General features: G+C 37.5%; 2 protein-coding genes across 3 annotated transcripts; one reads left to right on the forward strand and one right to left on the reverse strand.

The window, feature by feature from the left end:
• Nucleotides 1-390: 390 nt before the first annotated feature.
• Nucleotides 391-4,201, reverse strand: LOC136239430 (uncharacterized). Of its 2 annotated transcripts, XM_066030175.1 has the most exons (8): nucleotides 1,991-4,201; nucleotides 1,474-1,926; nucleotides 1,362-1,423; nucleotides 1,222-1,316; nucleotides 1,047-1,165; nucleotides 840-981; nucleotides 630-794; nucleotides 391-572 (listed from the first exon to the last, which is right to left on the reverse strand). In XM_066030175.1, exons 2-8 carry the CDS (start codon nucleotides 1,591-1,593, stop codon nucleotides 502-504), a joined length of 774 nt encoding a protein of 257 aa, XP_065886247.1. In that variant the 5' UTR covers nucleotides 1,594-1,926; nucleotides 1,991-4,201; the 3' UTR covers nucleotides 391-501. The 2 variants fall into 2 exon arrangements, with proteins under 2 accessions (XP_065886247.1, XP_065886253.1); XM_066030181.1 differs by lacking the exon at nucleotides 1,991-4,201 and having other exon boundaries at nucleotides 1,474-1,961.
• LOC136239448 (uncharacterized) lies at nucleotides 1,915-8,200 on the forward strand. Its single transcript, XM_066030191.1, has 3 exons — nucleotides 1,915-2,390; nucleotides 3,723-3,872; nucleotides 5,443-8,200. The coding sequence occupies exons 1-3, from the start codon at nucleotides 2,202-2,204 to the stop codon at nucleotides 5,548-5,550; spliced, it is 447 nt and encodes a 148-aa protein (XP_065886263.1). The 5' UTR covers nucleotides 1,915-2,201; the 3' UTR covers nucleotides 5,551-8,200.
• Nucleotides 8,201-19,171: the final 10,971 nt, after the last annotated feature.

The following is a 19,171-nucleotide window of genomic DNA, read 5'->3' on the forward strand; positions in this document are numbered from 1 at the left end:
AGGACCAGAGACATCAAGATGCTGTAGAGGAGGTGGAGTGTGACTTTGTCCCACTTGTTGTAGAAACTTTTGGTGTTTGGTCACCATTTGCGCTTCAAACCCTTCGTACCATTGCTGAATGCACCACAGCCAGAAGTGGTGCGTCAACCAAACAGGCTCGTAAACATTTGTTACAACAACTTTCAGTTTCTTTATGGATGAACAAAGCTCGTATGATGTTACGGTACTGGGCTTTGCAGTGTGCACTGCTTGGAAGCTGATGCATTACTACGCAGTAAAACTTCAGTAGACAGTCAATTTACTGAAAGTTTACTGTCAGGTAAACTTATTAGTAAGCTTCCAGTAGATGGAACATACAGTTTTACTGGATAATTACCACCCTGGTATTACTTCAGTTGTTTTGCAGTAAAACAGCAATACTATATCAAGATTATTTGAAAAACACTTAATGGAATCAAACAAAAGAAAAAAGAACAGTTAGCTGTTCACTGATAACTGATATCAGTCTGAAGCTGAATCAACATCACTGTGTTCTCCTGATCCTGATGAACTACACATGAGGCGTCCATGCTCTATAAGTGAACAGTAATAGTAACATGCACACACACACACACAAAAATTGAACATACGTCTTCTCCAGTTTTTACTAATTGTCAATGATGGAGCACTAGCAGGGGGTATCATTTCTGCGACGACTCCATCTCTTCTTGGTTTGCGTGGAGCAGCATGATGCTTGGATGACTCAATAGCTGCATCAGCCCTTGCATCGAGGGTTTTCAAATACTCTTCAAGTTCTAAAATATTTCACATGAAAGTAGGACAAAAAAAGGAAGCTAAACTTTTTGATCGCCATGATAAATGGTGCACTATTTTTGTATCATCTTCCTCATCACTGGATTCTAAACTCATGTACTCAATTGACAACTGGTTCCACCATTCTAATCCATCACACTGAACATATTTCTTGCGCCGATCAAACAACTAAAGAGTAGTACCCAAATAATCTCATCAACAAATGGACATTAATTTTTTAGTTATAAACTTACGCGTTGATGCCTTGACCTTCTTTTTCGTTGCTTTTCTTGACCATTCACCATCTCCTTTTGATTAGGCTTTGACTCTCTCAGTATTTGCTTTTGTGATTCAAAGTAACGCTTGATGGCAGCTGCAGAAGAGCAAACATCTCAATTAAATCTCTATAGTTGTACAATAAGCCATCACCAGTAATAATGCTAGAAGAATACTTATTTTCTTTATCAAGGATGATCTGTTCTTTCAGTGACTTCTTTACTTCAGTATTCCAAGCAGAATTAGACCTATGAAACATTATTATATTTTTAGAAGATTTCTAACGAACAAACCTCTCTTCCAAGTTGAACTGCTTTTCATCAGGAAATGCCTGATAAATGGCACCAATTTTGCTCTAAAATTCATATAAATAAAACTGGTCAATATAGCAACCAATATGCTTACACTTAAGTCTGAAGGCAACCTCTTTTGCTTATCATCCGGTGTACTAGTACTACTAGATGACAATGATGAATCTGCCACCTCAATACCAGATTGGTGTTCAATTTTATCAACTCGAATCATTATTCCATTCACTTACTGCTTCAGTTCGTTTTGCGCTTTTAATATCTTCCTCAAAGTATCTTCCATTGAAATGATTTCATCACTTTCAGTTAATGGCAATTTCCGTACAGGTGGAGGCTGCAATTGCAATTGTATTCTAGTTGGGGTATCAGGTGGTGTACACCGGGGTATTGGGTGAGCCACATCAGTACCAGACTCTTGTGTAGATGGAGAAAACGAAGGAATTGCACTACCAGGTGGCCAATAGTAAGAGTTTTCCGGCTGCTCCATGTAGGATGACCTTGACGGGCGTCGCACCGCATAACTCGCCTCGAAATTTGCTGCCTGTAGTGGCTGTAAACAAAACATGGCGGCATCAGTGTTCAGTGTTACTATATACTAACCAATCTAAACTTACATTTCGTCTTTCTTCCATGTGGCCCGAGTGAACTGGGTAACAATACTCGCCGTACTGCCTGTGTACAGGCGTCCTCTTCGAGGTCCTGTCAGATGTCGCCATGCCTTCTCTCTGTACATGTGTGTGAACACGCGCCAAATACTGAGAATACGCGCCAAAATATACGGAAAGGTCCACGAATGGCGGCTATGTAACTCGGAAATATGAAACAATGGCTTTAGATGAAAAGCGACATTATGCCAGGAAATATTGTGACCACTGTGGCTGTTATGTATGTAAGACAACGTGGTACAATCATCGTCTAGGCATGTCTTCTCAAAGTCTCACAACAGAGGAAACTGAAGTAGTTGCTGAAGAAACAGTGTCGGAAACCTCAGTGATTATACCAGCATCAGCAAAGGTATGTACATACAGGGCATGGTGAGGTATTTGCTGCTACATTGGTAACTACTGTATAGCATGTCTTATACATATCATGGATTTCCCTTGCCTACCACACCCCAGTACACACTGAAACCAAAGCTAATATAGTTGCTTTAATATATAAAATGTTTACCGGTTATATTAGGTAGTGGAACTGGCTATCATAGTATATTGAAGTTAACGTGCAATCATTGCAAGAATGCATTGGGCTCCTGTAATATCCCAGAATAAGCCAACAATGACAGCAGACAATGGATGACACGTGTCTATTTAATTAACACACACTCACCACACTGTACCTGTATTATCATAGTAATACTACAGCACAATCAAGTCACCCAGTAGTGACTGCAACTACATTTCAAGTCACCCTGTAGAGAATTTTTTAGCTAGGAGGTCAGCTACACCACTGCCAAGTTGTTGTCTAGTTTTTCTGTCATATTCACATCAAATAAAATAATATGTACGCCGATGGATTTAGTTGTTGTATCATTGTAACTTATGATTATCTTTCTTGAATAAATTATGTGCAAAAATTGCTGTTCCTAGTTCTTGATAAAAATTAGGTATAGTATCATTCCGTGATGCAATTATTCTTAAATGTTTTACGTAGCCATGCTTGTGGGTCATGCCACCAGACTAACTGGGATTATAACATTCATGATCATGACTTGCCCAATCCCTATAGGTATAGGTATACCAGTGTTGAAACTGGGTCAGGTCATCCGGGTCACATTTTGTCTAAGTGTGACCCACTGTATGAGTCCTACCCATGTATGAAATAAAGTACTTAGTTGGAAGTGTAGAAATTCATCAGGCTAGTCTAGTCCTGGTGCAGCCCAGCTGTTTTGTGAGCCACACCCAATTATCAGGAATATGTCATACTAATTATATGGCTAAATTAGATAGATAACATGACTCAGAATGTAACTTTCTCAGTCTGTCATCAGCCACCATTGCCAGGTACAATAATTATTATAGATGCGGTACAAAAAAAGGGTAGATGAGAAACAAAAGTTTACGTGTTTTAGTGATACACACATATTTGTGGCCTGTGTCTGACTTGTTGTCTCCATCCGTTTTGATAATTTCCATCCCACCACCACCACACATTTCTATTAGTGTGAGGATCTATACACTATTCAAATTTATGTCTAGATTCATATTAATGCAAAACTCTAAGTTCACAAACTGAGCTTATCTGTAGTACAAGCAATGAAATAAATTCAAATGCATAGTAGCATACAGAAGTTACATTACTATTAATGTTATTATGTATTTGTACTGATTTCCTTTTATGCATGCACAGTTTGATTTTAGCAAGACATATTCTGATGATGACAGTTCTGATTGTGGAAGTGATTATAATGTAGATATGGAATGGTATCATACACCACTTTTTGGAGACGAGCAAAATGAATCAAGTGACAATGGAGAATTTGATGTTGATGAAGACACAGTATGTGTATTATGAAGTTGTATGTAGCTATATTTGTATGTAATGCATGCATACACATTCAGTATTCATTGGGTGCATTTTTCACTACACCTAGTACATATGCATGTGTACACACAATGATTAAAATGCTTGTACCCTTTATTTTAAATTGTGTGGTTGTGCTTTGCTAAAGCTAGGCATAGTGCTGCACATTTGTTGTCAACATCCTCATTATTATGACTGTACATTTATGTGTGCAATGCTTTTCATTACAAGAAAACAATCAGAACTAAAATTATACTATACCATATGGCTTCAAATTTTTGTAGTTTTTGTAACTACAGCAATCCTACAAAAATTTGATAAGTGCTGAATAATTTGGTATTGTGTACGAGGCAATGCTTAAGACAAAATGAAGAGTTTGCCAGCTTTGTCACCTTCACAGCAAAAATATTATGAGCATTTAGGAGCTCACGAGTACAAGGGAATATTTCACCTCGCACCAGCATCTGTTCGTCTTGGTGTGCACATGGAAACCTCTCACACAGTCTGGCAGCACCCACCCCTTTACATAAAGAAGTATCTGGTTACTCTAGCATTACAGAGTTGTAACAATGGAATGTTATTAAGCAATGATGTCACAATAATGGCAGCAAGAATGGCATGTCTAGCAACCATACTAAGTAAGTTCTTGAAATAAGTCAACAAACAGCTACTAACACAACCAAAGATACTTTCCATATCAATTAGGTAGCATCACTAGTACATCTAAACGATCCTTTACTACTTTTATCTTTTGTTCTTTTAAAGAACAGGCAATTACAAGCAGCCTCAATCATAATGCATCTTCACAAAACTTTGTGATGCAAAAATTACATAATTCTATAGTATCTATCTCCCTCTGTCCGACCTAATTGTGTTGCAAATTTGTGTGTATATTAAATAAATAAATAAATTTAAAATATCTTCAAAAGAAACGTCATAAAAAATTTTTAATTGCTAATAGCGCAGTTTGATTGGTGTTACCTGTTTTCTGTAACATGCTACAAATTTTGAATGTTATGCTGACCAGACCCTTCCTCTTTATATATATGAAGGGGTGGACACCACCAGACTATAGTGTCTCACACACAAGTCAAGATTTGCCTCAAGGGCTCTTCCAGTAGTTGCCATCACTGCATCGTGCTTCCACGTGTTTTGCATCTCATGCCTATGTATGATGAAACCATCATTCTGTGCATGTGTTTCACAAAAAAAAATTATGAGTTTATCTTATGAAAAATTTGATGAACCCAAAATGGATCAAAAAAATATTAAACTACGAAAATTTGGAGCCGTACGGTGGTATACAGTGTATGATTTTTGTATTGATCTATTATTATGAGAAGCACATATGGGGTCATTAATTTTCATGCTGTTTATAATACAACGGCATTCACACAAAATTGTAAGAGCTGATAGCCATTAGCATAAAATCTGATATTGGTGATGCCATATAAAATTTTCAGTAAGTCAGTAAAATTCCATATAGTGGTAAACTGCTATTGTGAGCATGAGTGCATGATTGTTTAAATGTGTCAATTGCATATAGGACCATTTATCAAATGCTTCTTCTGGACCAGAGATATGGAGCGATTCTGATGATGAAGATGGACCTCTACAAGATGAGGAACCTTTACAAGATGAGGAATCTTTATAAGATGAGGAACCTTTACAAGTTCACCTAAATACCTATAAAACAACAGTACGACTATTGGTATTATTTCTATTCATGTGGAAGGTGATGTTCCAAATTTCAAACATAGCAACAGAAATGTTGCTGCGGGGTTTGTATTTGATTTTACATCATATTGCCACTATTACATCTTCAGGCAACTTCATACAAGCAATAAATTTTTTTCCGGACACAATTGCCAAAGCCAGAAAGTTCATAAATTTAGAGCAGGAAAATTTTGAGCAGTATGTGTGTTGTCCTAAATGCTGTGCCATTTTTAAAATAGGAGATTGTTTTGAACAAATAGGTAGTTGTACAGTTCCAAAAGTTTGTTCAGCTGTTAAATATCCTCGACATCCAAGACCTTCTTGTAGGGGTCACTGTCAATACAATCTTTTGAAGGTGGTAAGAATGAATAAAAAAGAAGTTTTTAGACCACTGAAAACTTACTGTTATAAATCAGTCACATCATCATTGACTGACATTCTATCTCGCCCTGGTATTTTGCACATTTGTGAGCAATGGAGAAGCTGCTACATTTTTCCTGAACTTTTTGCCGATATTTGTGATGGAGCAGTATGGAAGCATTTTGAGGACAATGGACATTTCTCTCAATCATATTCATATGGCTTGATGCTCAATGTAGACTGGATGGAGCCTTTTGAGCACAGCATATATTCTGTTGGAGTGATTTATTTATCATTATTGAACCTGCCTCGTGAAATTCGCTATGCCCAAGAAAATATTATAATATGTGGTTTGATTCCTGGCCCTAAAGAACCATCCTATAACATTAATTCATTTCTTGAGCCATTAGTAACAGACCTCCTGCATTTGTGGAGGGGTACAGAGATTACCCTTCCACATGGCAAAATAAAAATTAGGGCTGCTTTGATATGTGTAGCATGTGACTCACCTGCCACAAGAAAAGTTGGAGGATTTTTGTCACATGCAGCGAAGAAAGGTTGTTTTAGGTGTCATAAGACTTTTCCATGTGAAAGATTTGGAAAGAAATCGGATTACAGTGGGTTTGATCGTGAGAACTGGATTTTGAGAACACATGCAGAATGCTTTGCACTTGGTATGAAGCACAAACATGCAAAGACTGCTTCAGACCAGATTTCTATTGAAAAAGAACATGGAATTCGGTATACAGCCCTGATAAATTTACCATATTATAATGCAGTGAACTTTTGCATAGTAGATTCTATGCATAATTTGCTGCTTGGCAGTGCAAAAAAATTCGTAGAACTTTGGAAGAAAAGTAATGGAGTAGGACTTAGTGAGCTAGAAGTTATACAACAGGCTGTTGATCAATTTACTGTTCCTGCTGGAATTGGGCGATTCCCCAGAAAAGTTGAAGGTGGAAGTGGGTTTTCAAATTTTAAAGCTGAAGAGTGGAAAAATTGGGTGCTAATATATTCATTAATTTGCTTCAAGCCTATTCTTAATCCGGAGCTCTATTCACTATGGATAGTATTCACACATGCCTGTGCATTACTTTGTTCTCGTGCAATCACCGGTTCAAACATAAACCGTGCTGACCATCTTATTCATGGATACTGTTGTATGTTTGAAGTTGTATTTGGAAAAGAGAATTGTTACCCAAATTTACATTTACACTGCTATCTTAATAATTGTTTATTTGATTACGGTCCATCGTCATCATTCTGGCTGTTTGGATTTGAACGAATGAATGGAGTTTTAGGTAGTGTACACACAAATAAACAAGCAGTCGAAATTCAGCTGTTTAGAAAGTTTATCAGCAAGCAACAAGTAGGCAGTATTGAATGGCCAAGTGGTGAACTAGCTAAGACTCTAAAACCTTTATTAGACAGTATGCAGCCTGATAGAGATAAAATTAACTATGGAGGATGTTTTCTTCATATATTATATCCCTTTGATAGTGCAGCTATCTTGGAGTCAAACAAATGCTGTAAACTGCTACCAAGTATCAAGGAGAAAGCCTTTTCAGCTAATGACCATCATTTAATTCATCAATATTTTGCTTTTCACTATGGAGATGTGTATACAAAAACACTTATTTTGCACAAAGAATCGTCATCAGTGATGTTTAACGGATCCTTGTATGGAGGATATTTTTCCAGACAAAAGAACAGTTCACTTGTCATTGCGCGTACAAAAAGCATATCTGGTGAGGTCCAAGAGCAGCCCTTCCTTGTTATAAGGTTTGTTGAGTGCACAGTTGTGTTTAAGCAATCAAGATCACCCCAAACTTGTTCTAATGTGTTGGCTAAAGTCATTCCTCTTCAACATCACCCTCAAAAATGCTTTTACCCTAAACCTGTTGAAGTCTGGAATAGACCTGAAGATGATTCAATTAAAAATCCTTCACTTCATAGATATGTTTTTATTTCATCTATTCTGTGCCGTTGTGCACATTGTCCGTTTGTCAGCACTGCAAGCCAAGATGTAGATTGTATGACTGCAATTGCAGTGATTCCATGTAACTCTTATTTTGGATGTGGAAATTATATTTGACTTTCAGTTGAATGTTTAAATAGGCACTCAGCCTGTAGCTAAAACTTGCAGGATTTTGAATTGAATTATTATTTGAAAATTTTGTACTTGTGTATGCATACTGTGTACTTGTACATATGGCATTATGATCAGCATAATAGCTAGCTTAACAATTAGTAATCATTTTTCCTTTAATGGCATTCTCTTGTTTACTGTAAAATTACTTACCAGTATAACAAATTGGTTTAGCTTTACTTCATAGTAATCTTTCAGTAAGTATTCAGGTGGTATACTGTCAGTAAATTTTTGGTGGATTGCTCAGTTACTGTAATTTACTAAAAAAGTAAATAAGCAGCTTTCAAGCAGTGGTGAGGACTCTGATTTTCCTTTCCCCAAACCGCTGTTGTAATTAATTGTGTTTGTAGTTTAGTTGTAGAGTAGTTTGTATTGTAGCTGTATTTTGTGCTTTTCCCTTTATATAACACTTTTACAAGTGTGCGAAAAGAATACTTTTCAGACGATAATGAGTGATATCCGCAATTACGTTTCTTGATGTAGCCAGTGGCGTAGCTACACTGGGGCCCACTGCAGCCTGTGCCCCACCGTTAGTAAATGTTGCAAGTCACGTGATTCGACGTGAGACGATTTTTCACAACGCTACCATGCAGATTTTTATATGAAAATCATTGCTGCAGATACAATTTCTTGTTATTTCGCTATTACTAACATCATCGGACAAAGAAAATTAAAATCCATTAAATGCCCACTATCACGTGATCGCGAGTTCAAATTTTATTGTTTATTGTTAATCAGCAGGACCCTCCAGGGGTATAATGCTGATGTGCAATTACATGTGTACAATTTCCATTAGTTACTTAACTATATAAGTATGTACAATTACGACAAGTTACCAAATGTGTGAGTTGGAAGGAAGGTGTCAGTAAAATGAGGCTGTACACATCGTGATTATATCAAGTCGGTGATAACATACTACTCTATGACAGGTGTTGAGTGAGGTGTTCTTAATAGAAGACGTGCAAGAGGTTTAATCAATGAAGTATTCCTTTTAATGCTCACTGCAAAAGGTGGTGAATAGTGAGCTGATAGTGATTGGAGATTAGACCTATTTTATTTTATTTTAATTTTTTTATTTTAATACTTTTTAATGCAGTTCAAGACTGCATTAAAGGTCAGTGGGTAATAGATACCCACTGCCAAAGAAACATACATACAATGCAATGCAATAACTAATTAATTACAACTATTAGTTACTTATAATTACAATAGATAACTAGAGTTTGTTAAAATTGGTAGAAATTGGCGCTCTAGAGCAGCGGTGGCAAGGGCACAAAAAGTGAAATGTACAAGCTCTCTCAGGGTTGAACTTATTAGTAAAATGCGACCATAAATAGTTAGTTAAACGATATTTAATTGTGTTGGTAGATAGTGAAAGATCAATGACTGGTAAGTAATTGTATAGTCTGGCTATCCTGTTAAAGTAAAAATGATGTTGTGTTACTGATGATGTCCTTGGATGATTCAGGTTTTGGTCAATCCCAGATCTGGTGTTGCCTCTTGCAAAAGTGATGTAGTTGTAGATGTTAAAGTTATCAGTGGGTGACTTTAATGATTTTATTAGAAACAGTACATCTTGGAGTTCGTAGTGATACATGAGAGGCAGGAGATGCAGTTGTTCCAGTCTGAGTTTGTATGAGGATGTGTAATCGTTAAGGATATATTTAGTGGCTCTTCGTTGAATGCGTTCTAGTGCAGTAATGTCTCTTATTAGTTGAGGCCTCAATAGTTGTGAACAATATAATAGTTGTGATCTGACTAGTGCTAGGTATAGACGTTTCTTTGCCTAAGCACTGTTAACCTGGAATGTTCTTCTGATAAGTCCTAAGGTTTGGTAAGCTTTCATACATATGTTGTTATAATGTGCTGACCAGCTGAAGTCAGATGTGAATGTTACTCCAAGATCTTTATGCTGTGCTAAACATTTAATAGGATTTTCATTGATGGTGTATGTAGGGGGGACTGTTGTAGTCGAGAAGAAACGTAAATGAATAAATTTGGATTCGTTGAAAAGTAAGTCAGTCAGGGTGCTCCAATTAGAAGCTCTGTTGATATCAGTTTGTAACTTTGTAGTATCTTCACGAGATCTAATTGCATATAGAAGTTTGGTGTCATCAGCGTATATAAAAGGAGTTGCAAATTGAATGAATTCGGGTAGGTTGTTAATGAAAATGACGAATAACAAGGGTCCTAAGACACTTCCTTGGGGCACCCCTGAATGTACATAACATAATTCTGACAGTGAATCTCCTATCTTGACACATTGATAGCGATTGTGTAGATATGCTTCAAACCACTGTCTTGCTTTACCAGTTATTCCAAAGGTTTGTAATTTGCCAAGTAAGTGGTGGTGAGAGACAGAGTCAAACGCTTTCTTGAAATCCATGTATTCTACATCCACTTCACATTTGTTAGGTTCAAAGACTTTTTCTGCAAATACTAGTAGCTGCTGAAACGTAGATCTTCTAGGAAGGAAACCAAACTGATGTTTGGTGGATTGTTCTCTGACACGATTAATTATATTATTATACACAATTCTTTCTAGAACCTTTGATAAAATACATAACAGTGAGATGGGTCTGTAGTTGCTCACAGAACTTTTGTCCCCAGATTTGTACACAGGAACCACACAATGAGTGCGCCAGTCAAGAGGAATAAAACTGCATGATATACTCATGTGAAAAAGATGGCAAATTATATGAAGTAATGGCCCTGCACAGTGTTTGAAGATTTTTGGGCTAAAGCTGTCAATGCCACAAGCTTTGGTTTCATCAAGAGATATAAGTAAGTCAAGGACGTCAGAATCAGAAAACAGAGTATCTTGAACATGAGGAGTGACACTGCTTGATTGTGAGTCAGATACAGATGATGTTGAACCTGTAAATGTAGAAAAAACTGAGTGGAAATAATTGTTAAATAGTTGAGCTTTTTCCGAGTCAGTGGATGCTGATTCATTTATGTAGTGCATTTTAGCAGGAAAGCTTTCTCGCCCTTTGATACTTGATATATATTTAAAAATTTTGTTGCTATTACTGTGAGCATAATTTAAAGCTAGATTTGTTTCATAATCATGCTTAGCTTCAGTTATCATCTGTTGTAGTTCCCTTTGTAGATCCTCCACTTTAAGTCTTTTCCTTTCTGTAGGATGTCTCACAAGTTGTCTCTTAGTAGTGCGGAGGCACTTGATTTTGTGACGGATTGTTGAGTTAAACCACTTAGGATGATTTGATTCTTTAATAGAGATCTTAGGAACATATAGATTTAAAGCACTATTTATGGCAGTTTTCAGGTATAGCCAGATAAACTCGACATTTTTAGAATTCAATGCTAAGGTAAAGTCATATTCGGTAAGGAATTGGTTCATGTCCTCCCAGTTAACTTTATTGTAATCTAATCTTTGTATACGTATTTTTTGTAGGTTTGCTGAGGACATGGTTAATGAGAAGTTTTATCAAATAATGGTCAGATGAGAGGTTGGGTGGTAGGTTTGTGCAGGTTTCAATATGTTGAAGGCCACTAATATTAGACAAGGCTATGTCTAGGGTGTTCCCAGTGCTATATGTGTGGGGCCAGTTACGCATTGAATCAAATTGAGTCCATATACTACTTCTGCGAAATCATCAGCTGTGGGGGAACTACCACTGTAGATACTCCAGTCTATGTCAGGAAATTTAAATCTCCCAATAATACAATGTTTTGGGTACTATCAAATGAATTGAGGTATGCCATGAGTGAGGTATTATATTGATCAGAACAGTTAGGTGGACGATATATCAGACACACGAGCAAATTTGGGTCTATCTCAGCAGAGACTATTTCTAAATCATTTGGAGAGGATAACTGCGTTACTGTGAGGAAAGATTTGAAAGCTAATAATACACCACCACCTCTACTATCTCGATCTTTTCTTAAAACAGTGTAGCAAGAGGGAAATATTTCATTAGTAAAAATGTTAGTTGAGAGCCAAGTTTCAGTTACTCCAATTATGTCAAAAGTTTGAGAGTACACATACGATTGAAAAGCAGTAATTTGTTTGTTTAAACTACGTGCGTTCCATAGGAGAACTTTGAGATTACTGCTGCCACTTTTAGTATCTGATTCTTTGAAATTGATTGTGTGATCATGTGTATAATTTGTAGAATCATGAACTTGTCTGTTAGGTAGTCAGTTTGATGATGAATCCATTTGAGTGGGAGAATCATGGTCAGCAGTAACTTTGTTGTGGGTAGCATCTATTTCATCTCTATCTTGTTGAGACCGAGACGGGACAAATACTGAATCAATAACTTGACCATGTAACTTATTTCGTATGTAGATCTTGTTGTTATGCATTTTGATATGTTTGTGTTCAATTCCCTTGTCAATTTGTTGCCGTCTTACTTTAAGAAGAAGTGACTCTACAAGTCTTTCTTCCTTGGACATGTCAGGCTTGACTCTTATGTCTTTAGGCAATGCACTGGCCTTGGATAACAAAAGTGAAGAGTCAACAGCTCGATTGAATCTAACCAGTATTGGTCGAGGTTTCTTGGAATTGTCACGGTACTTTCCCAGTCACAGAAGGTCACGTATAGATAAAGGATTTATGTTAGTCTTAGCCTCAGTAACAATAGTGGTAACTTTGTGTAAGTCATGATTTAGTCTCTCATGCCTAGGTATTCCCTTATCACACTCATCAATGCCATATACTACCACATTAAACTTACGATCTCCTCTGCTGGATGGATTTGTCTTTGTGATAGTAGGTGGTTGAGTTTGCTTACCAGCTGCAGTTGAAATTGTCTGAGATTCTTGTAGTGGTCGTTGTTGAGGAGTTGAAGATGGTGACTTTGGGGCTTGTTGATCGGATGCCATAGATTTGAGTGAGACCACCTCCTTGGATAAAACATCTACCATACTCTTCAACTCCTACAGTTGCTTGTCCTGTGAGACCAGGCGACAATGGGGACAGTAAAAAGGCTCATCACTTTCCTCAAATACTTTGAATAGAACTTGAGATAGGCCAGCACACTGGCGGTGTATCCAAGAGTTACAAGTACTTTCACAAAATATTGCTTCTTGGCCTTCAGTGTTTTCAGTAGAATCTAGAATAGGGTCAAGGCAGACTGGGCAAATTGTTGAATTTTCCCCAGGGGAACTCAGTTGTGGTCTCTTTCTTTTGTGGGGTCGTTGAGGTGTCGTCATGGTGACAAAAATTCACAACTGAAAATGTTACAACAAAACACAGTACAGGTGATAAATTGATTTCTTGCCTTTTATGGTACCGTTTTACCAATCCTAGCGAGGTTGGACACCACGGTACGAGGTGAGTCGCTTAGTTGTGGGCGTTAATTGGGGTGAAGAGGATCCCAGAGTGTACCCAGTAGCTAGCAGACGACGTAAAATCACACTACCAGTCCGAAAATGTCTAGGTCTTGTTGGGGGCGATGATAGAGTAGCAATGAACAGTCGTCGTGTAGCAGACGAATCTCTTACGCAACCGCCATCTTCTAGTCTGACCCGTCGATTTGATAAACTAGTACAGCAATATACTGATGTGACAAATAACTGATATGATTTTTAGTATGGAAAACAGAGTTGCTGTTAAAAAGCCCATCTCTACCTGGATACCTGCCTCTATTACACGACCCAGACAATCAGCTACCACAAACATTTTACATGTAATGCATGCTCCCACAAAGGCTTGTCCGGATTACTCTGCATTTTGATGAGTTGTCAAGATGGCTAGTGTATACAGCAGGTTGTTTACTACTTAGTGGTGCAGTTCTTTACACTTAAAGTGTAACAGCTACTGTTTTTAGTAAGGCCCCTATTCGGTGATTATTAGTTTCTCATCCAGCCTTTCTAATTATTATGATGCGGGCGGGAGGGTATTACCATTATGCCATTATTTTATAATATTAACACACTGATGTACAGACCTTGTCCAAATTGTCTTTCTTTCTTACTACAAACATTTCCTTCACCAGCTGATTCTACTTTTCGTGATCGCCAACTGTTTTTAGACAGTCAACTGAAAGCCTGCTTTGATGAAGTCGATAGAGCACGATTGCAACTGGCACTGCAGCAATTTGCTAAGGAAACAACAGTTCTCCTGGCGATACATAGGGAATTTTAGCGTTCATCAACAAAAAATTATAACAGTTTGGTATCACGTGTTCTTCTGAGCATGCACAGAGTAAATAATGGCTTACCATGCGGTAGCTTAAGAAGGATGCGGGCGGTGGATGAGAAACTAATAATCACCAAATAGGGGCCTAATCCATAACAGCAGCACTTACACACGCGTATTTATATGGCTTCTCGTAAAGTTGCATTTTATAGTACAGGTAAGGCCACTCCAAGTCATACCTTAGTTTCTGGTCACTCCCAAGCCTACAAATGGATGCGGGCGGGCGGATGATCAGGACTTCAGGACTATAGACTCTACTGTGACAATATATTGTATGGTATTATTATTTGTTCAATTTAGCAAATTCATGTTGATTTTATACTTAACCAACAACATAAGTAGTTGTGCTTCGGCAAAAAATGCACTAGGAAAGTTGTTGATGGATCATGGCTAGCTATACACTGATGTATAGCATTTAAGTATAATTATATTTATTTATTTATTTAGAATATACTATAGGAAATGTTTTGCTCATGTAGCTACTTATGCTTTCCAAGTGAAATAAATGTCTCATTAGCTATGTCAGGAAAGTATTACTATGACTTATAGCTAAGTTGTTCATATGATCATGATACACAATGAAATTTAACTTCTATTTTCACATCAGAAATTCTTCATTCAAATGTAAAGTCTTAGCCCACTAGCTATGTGTTTCCAGCCTTCTATTCAGTAACCTTGAGAAAAGTAACTGTCAAAGTTTTGAGTCATTGAGTGCTCCAGACTACTGTTTTTTAGTGATCATCTGGGAATGTTTAAACTATAAGGGTTTCTACTTGCCAATCTAATTTTAGTTATGGAAAAGTTTAAGTTTAAGCTCACCGAATGTTGCCGGCTTTCCATACCCCTGTAGTGTTCAGTGATAAGGAATTAGACTAATCATTAGAGGACTACATTTGAATTATAAAGTTAAAGCTATGGTCCATCTGCATGGACTAGTAGTTAATGCTACTGAAATTACTTTGGTTACAGAAGCATTAGTAACAGTTATAATCTGAACAGCTATATAATCAAGGACAAAACTAGCTATAGTTAGAAACATTTTATTAGTGTAGCATATGTACCTAATATATACCTAATATTAGAGTTAAGAGTAGTGTGACTGCTCTATTGGAATCCCTGAATGCTCTATTAGAGTATATCGATCTTTTGCAGTAAAAATAAGTGTCTTGCTGGGTCACGTGCACTTAAGCACCTGTAATATTAATAATAGTCCTCATAAACTAGGGTTTCAGGTTTACCATGCGGGCGGGTGACCAGAAACTAAGGTTTGACTTGGTGTGGCCTAAATAAAGAGGCTTTCTATTTGAATATCTACATTGTTATAGTAATGGAGCAAACTTCGATATATCGATATTTACCAAATACAGTATCGTCTTATTTGCTGTATCGATATATTGCCGTATCGATATTTATTGCAGATCCCTACCCGGATGTGACCCGGATTAATTAAAGCCGAGGCATGCTATAAGAGCTATGTTTAGGGTAGTCTGACTACGTTTTGAACGTTCGATTCGTGTTGAGTGAACAAGTAGTTTATATGTGGTAACTGTATTAAAGCCGGTAAATTTATAATTTAAAAATCAGTCAGTGGGTTTTGGTTCCTCGTAGCTTCTGCGAGTTTGCAGACAGCAATTGGGTGTGGCTTTCTGCGTACCTATTATTACAATTTTCCGATGTATTGAAGTGGGTGTGACTCACAAAGGTACTTATCCTGCTGCAATACTATAGACTAGGTATAACTGGTACAATAATTGATTAGTGGGCATGGCTCCATGTAAGCTTGCAGACAGCCAACGGACACAGTTTCGTGCTACAGACTGCACTTACTAATAAATGGGGCGTGGCTGAGCGTATGTTTGTAACGCGATAAGTGAGCGTGGTTCACGTGTACTGGAAAGAGTTACGCGATAGCGTTTATACGTTTTCACGTACAATTTCGTTTCTCACGTGATCCAATCCGGGGATAAATGCTAGGTACAGGGTAAAAGTCGCACGTGTATTTTACTACAACAAAAATACATTGAATTACACAGGCCTTTAATTAGGACGAGGACAAGCTTAAGATTGCAAGATAGGATGCAAGATTGAGGACCAACTCGCTCTCGGACCAACTGGATGAGCGAGATTGAGGGCCTACTGAATGACATTGGCGATGGCTGTGAGCAATGTAAGTATGAAGCAGGGGCGGATCCAGAGTCTGGAAAGAGGGGGGGCACCTTGCTGAAAAAAAATTGAAGAGCAAAAAAAAAAAAGGTCACAACAATAATAGCTAGTTATCCTTTACCAAATATATTATATCACGTATGTTATGTAAAATAAAATCCTATTTATAGCTTCATAAACAAGCTGCACTGCCTCATGAACATTGTGACTGCTTTATTAGAGTAATTGACTGCTCTATTAGAGTATCTCGATCTTGTATGCAATTTCTTGAGGGGGGGGGGCATTTGCCCCAAATGCCCCATCCTGGATCCGCCATTGTGAAGCTGCACATGTTCAGCCATGTAAGTACGAAGCCTGAGCTGCACATGTTCAGCCATGTAAGTACGAAGCCTGAGCTGCACATGTTCAGCCAGGTTCTCATCCCAGGCGTAACTTTTAATAGTATATAGGTACAGTACCTTTGTCAATAAAGCATTAGGTAGGTCTGAAGGGCCGGTGTTTACTTATACTACAAAGATCACCTCTTTACAAAGAGTCCCATACATGTACAGTGCTTAATGACTATGAATTGTTAAAGAGAACAAATGCTTGTAATTCATCCAAATTATTTATATAAGGTCAAAAAAAGTGGGCTTTAAGAGGTGGTAGCTTAGCAAGGTTTTACTCTAGCATATTGCATATATAAGTTTGACCATTTCCACTGTTTTCAATTTGTTCTGTGTGTTTTACCGTACTTCATTAATGTCTGTATTGAAGTGGGTTAGTCATGCATCGTCATTCATCTCAGGTTGGGAAATATAATGATATATTGTTAGTATCATGATAAAAGTATGAGATGATAATTGTATTGAGGCTATGATTTTCTTAAGATGCTGTAATACTCTACATAATAGTGGTGCAGCACCACTTCTTGGTCTTATCATGACTTTTGGCTTAATTTGGATGGGTACAACAATACAAGCTATAGTCAAACTTGTACAAACGAATATAACATGGTTTCTCTAATGTGCATATAATATATTATTGTGATGAACGGTTCCATGTTATATCGTGATGCACTTTGCCCAACCCTAAAAAAATTTTGAACCATGCATTGGAACAAATTTAACTTTGATACCTTTTAATATTCTAATGGACGGATTGTATTTCAGTTCCATAACCCCTACAAATCTTCTAAATACAATGTACTGTTTTCAAAGCCTTAACACTTGAAACAATGCTCTGTTTTGTAGTCATATGTAGCTGCTATATGATTATCAACTTCCTCTGGTATTGCAAGTTTTGAAGGCCAAAATATTCTGCCCTTGTATGGGTTTGTATGGTTTACCCATATGTGTCATAGGTTATAAATGCTATTTAGATAAATGTGACCCAGTCTGGGAAACTGGTCTTATTGCCTATTTAAAAGTATCGAGAAACACCGGTTTCTTTGTAGCTCACCAGCAGTTGAAGCTATGTGCACCAAATTTTCACTTATTTTACACCAATTCCTTAGCTTCCAGGGCATCCACTATGCAACTAACCAACAACCAAGTTTCCGATAGTTTTTAAACTGTGGTTGACTGTATCAGGCTAGCTTTAAAGGGAGGATCCTAGAAGGAAGGAAAGAAGCTGTTCAAAAAATTGTAAAGGACGGTGTAGGGGTGAAATAGGCCAAGTTTTGGGCCATTCAGGTATCAAAACTTGCTAAAATGAAAGGAAATTCACGTATTTATTCAACACCACGGAGCTGTACAGCCACATACAGCCATCCCCAGGCTGACCAGAGCTCCATTAAGGCCCCACACCATACATACAGATCGCCACTGGGCTTGGCAAAAGCAGCCAGCAAAACCAGACCACTCAAGTCTAGCTGGTTTTGATTGTGAACTTAGGTATTTGTTTATTCATGTAGCTTGTGTTCTGGGTAAAAAAATCCAATTGGCTGACATGGGTGATCAGACCGGTTTCCCAGACTGGATCACAAATAAGGAAATTTGCTACAATCTGCTAAACAAATGAAACGAATAATAAATTGAACTATAAGGTTATGAAGTGATGTCTATATAACTTTTAGCCCCTAAAAGTACAGGAACTGAGCTGCTACACTTTCCAGTTCTTTGTGACACTACTCAGTCATAGTGCGTCCTATCCCAATAGAGCAGTTCAAAGTGATGCAGTTCTGTGGCCTTAAGAAACAAATCACATACAGTTGTGTCTTTAAGGGTGTGTGTCACTTCCCAGTGACAGAAACTATCGTCACTTATTTTGCAGTAATAAACTGGGACTTGGATCATGGTAGCAACAGCTATAACTTCAACTTGCGTCGCCCAAATATTGGGTTGTTGTAGTAGTTTGATATGTTCATGAGATGAAGGCTTGTTCTCTGGTGGCATTTGAAACTTGGTGAAGAGGTGTTCATAATGATTTTCAAACTTTAATACTTCTGCTCACACAAACAAGTGTTCGCTTTCATCTCCAAAGAGATGAAAAGCTACAGACCTAAAAAAGCAGTTACCGTCTGGCACAATGTGTTTGATAGCTCATCCAGTTTGATGTAGAAAGGGTGAAGGAGAATCCATTGTCTATCTATGGAATGTATATTACACTTACAACATCCTTATGATACTACACTGTACCTTGTAAAACTGCATAGTCTGATTAACCACAGTCAAAGAGCTGGTGGACTTTATATAGAACATATCAAGAATGCTAACAATATAAATTATTTAACCATAC

This window comes from Dysidea avara, chromosome 1, assembly GCF_963678975.1.
Source record: "Dysidea avara chromosome 1, odDysAvar1.4, whole genome shotgun sequence".
Lineage (NCBI taxonomy): Eukaryota > Metazoa > Porifera > Demospongiae > Dictyoceratida > Dysideidae > Dysidea > Dysidea avara.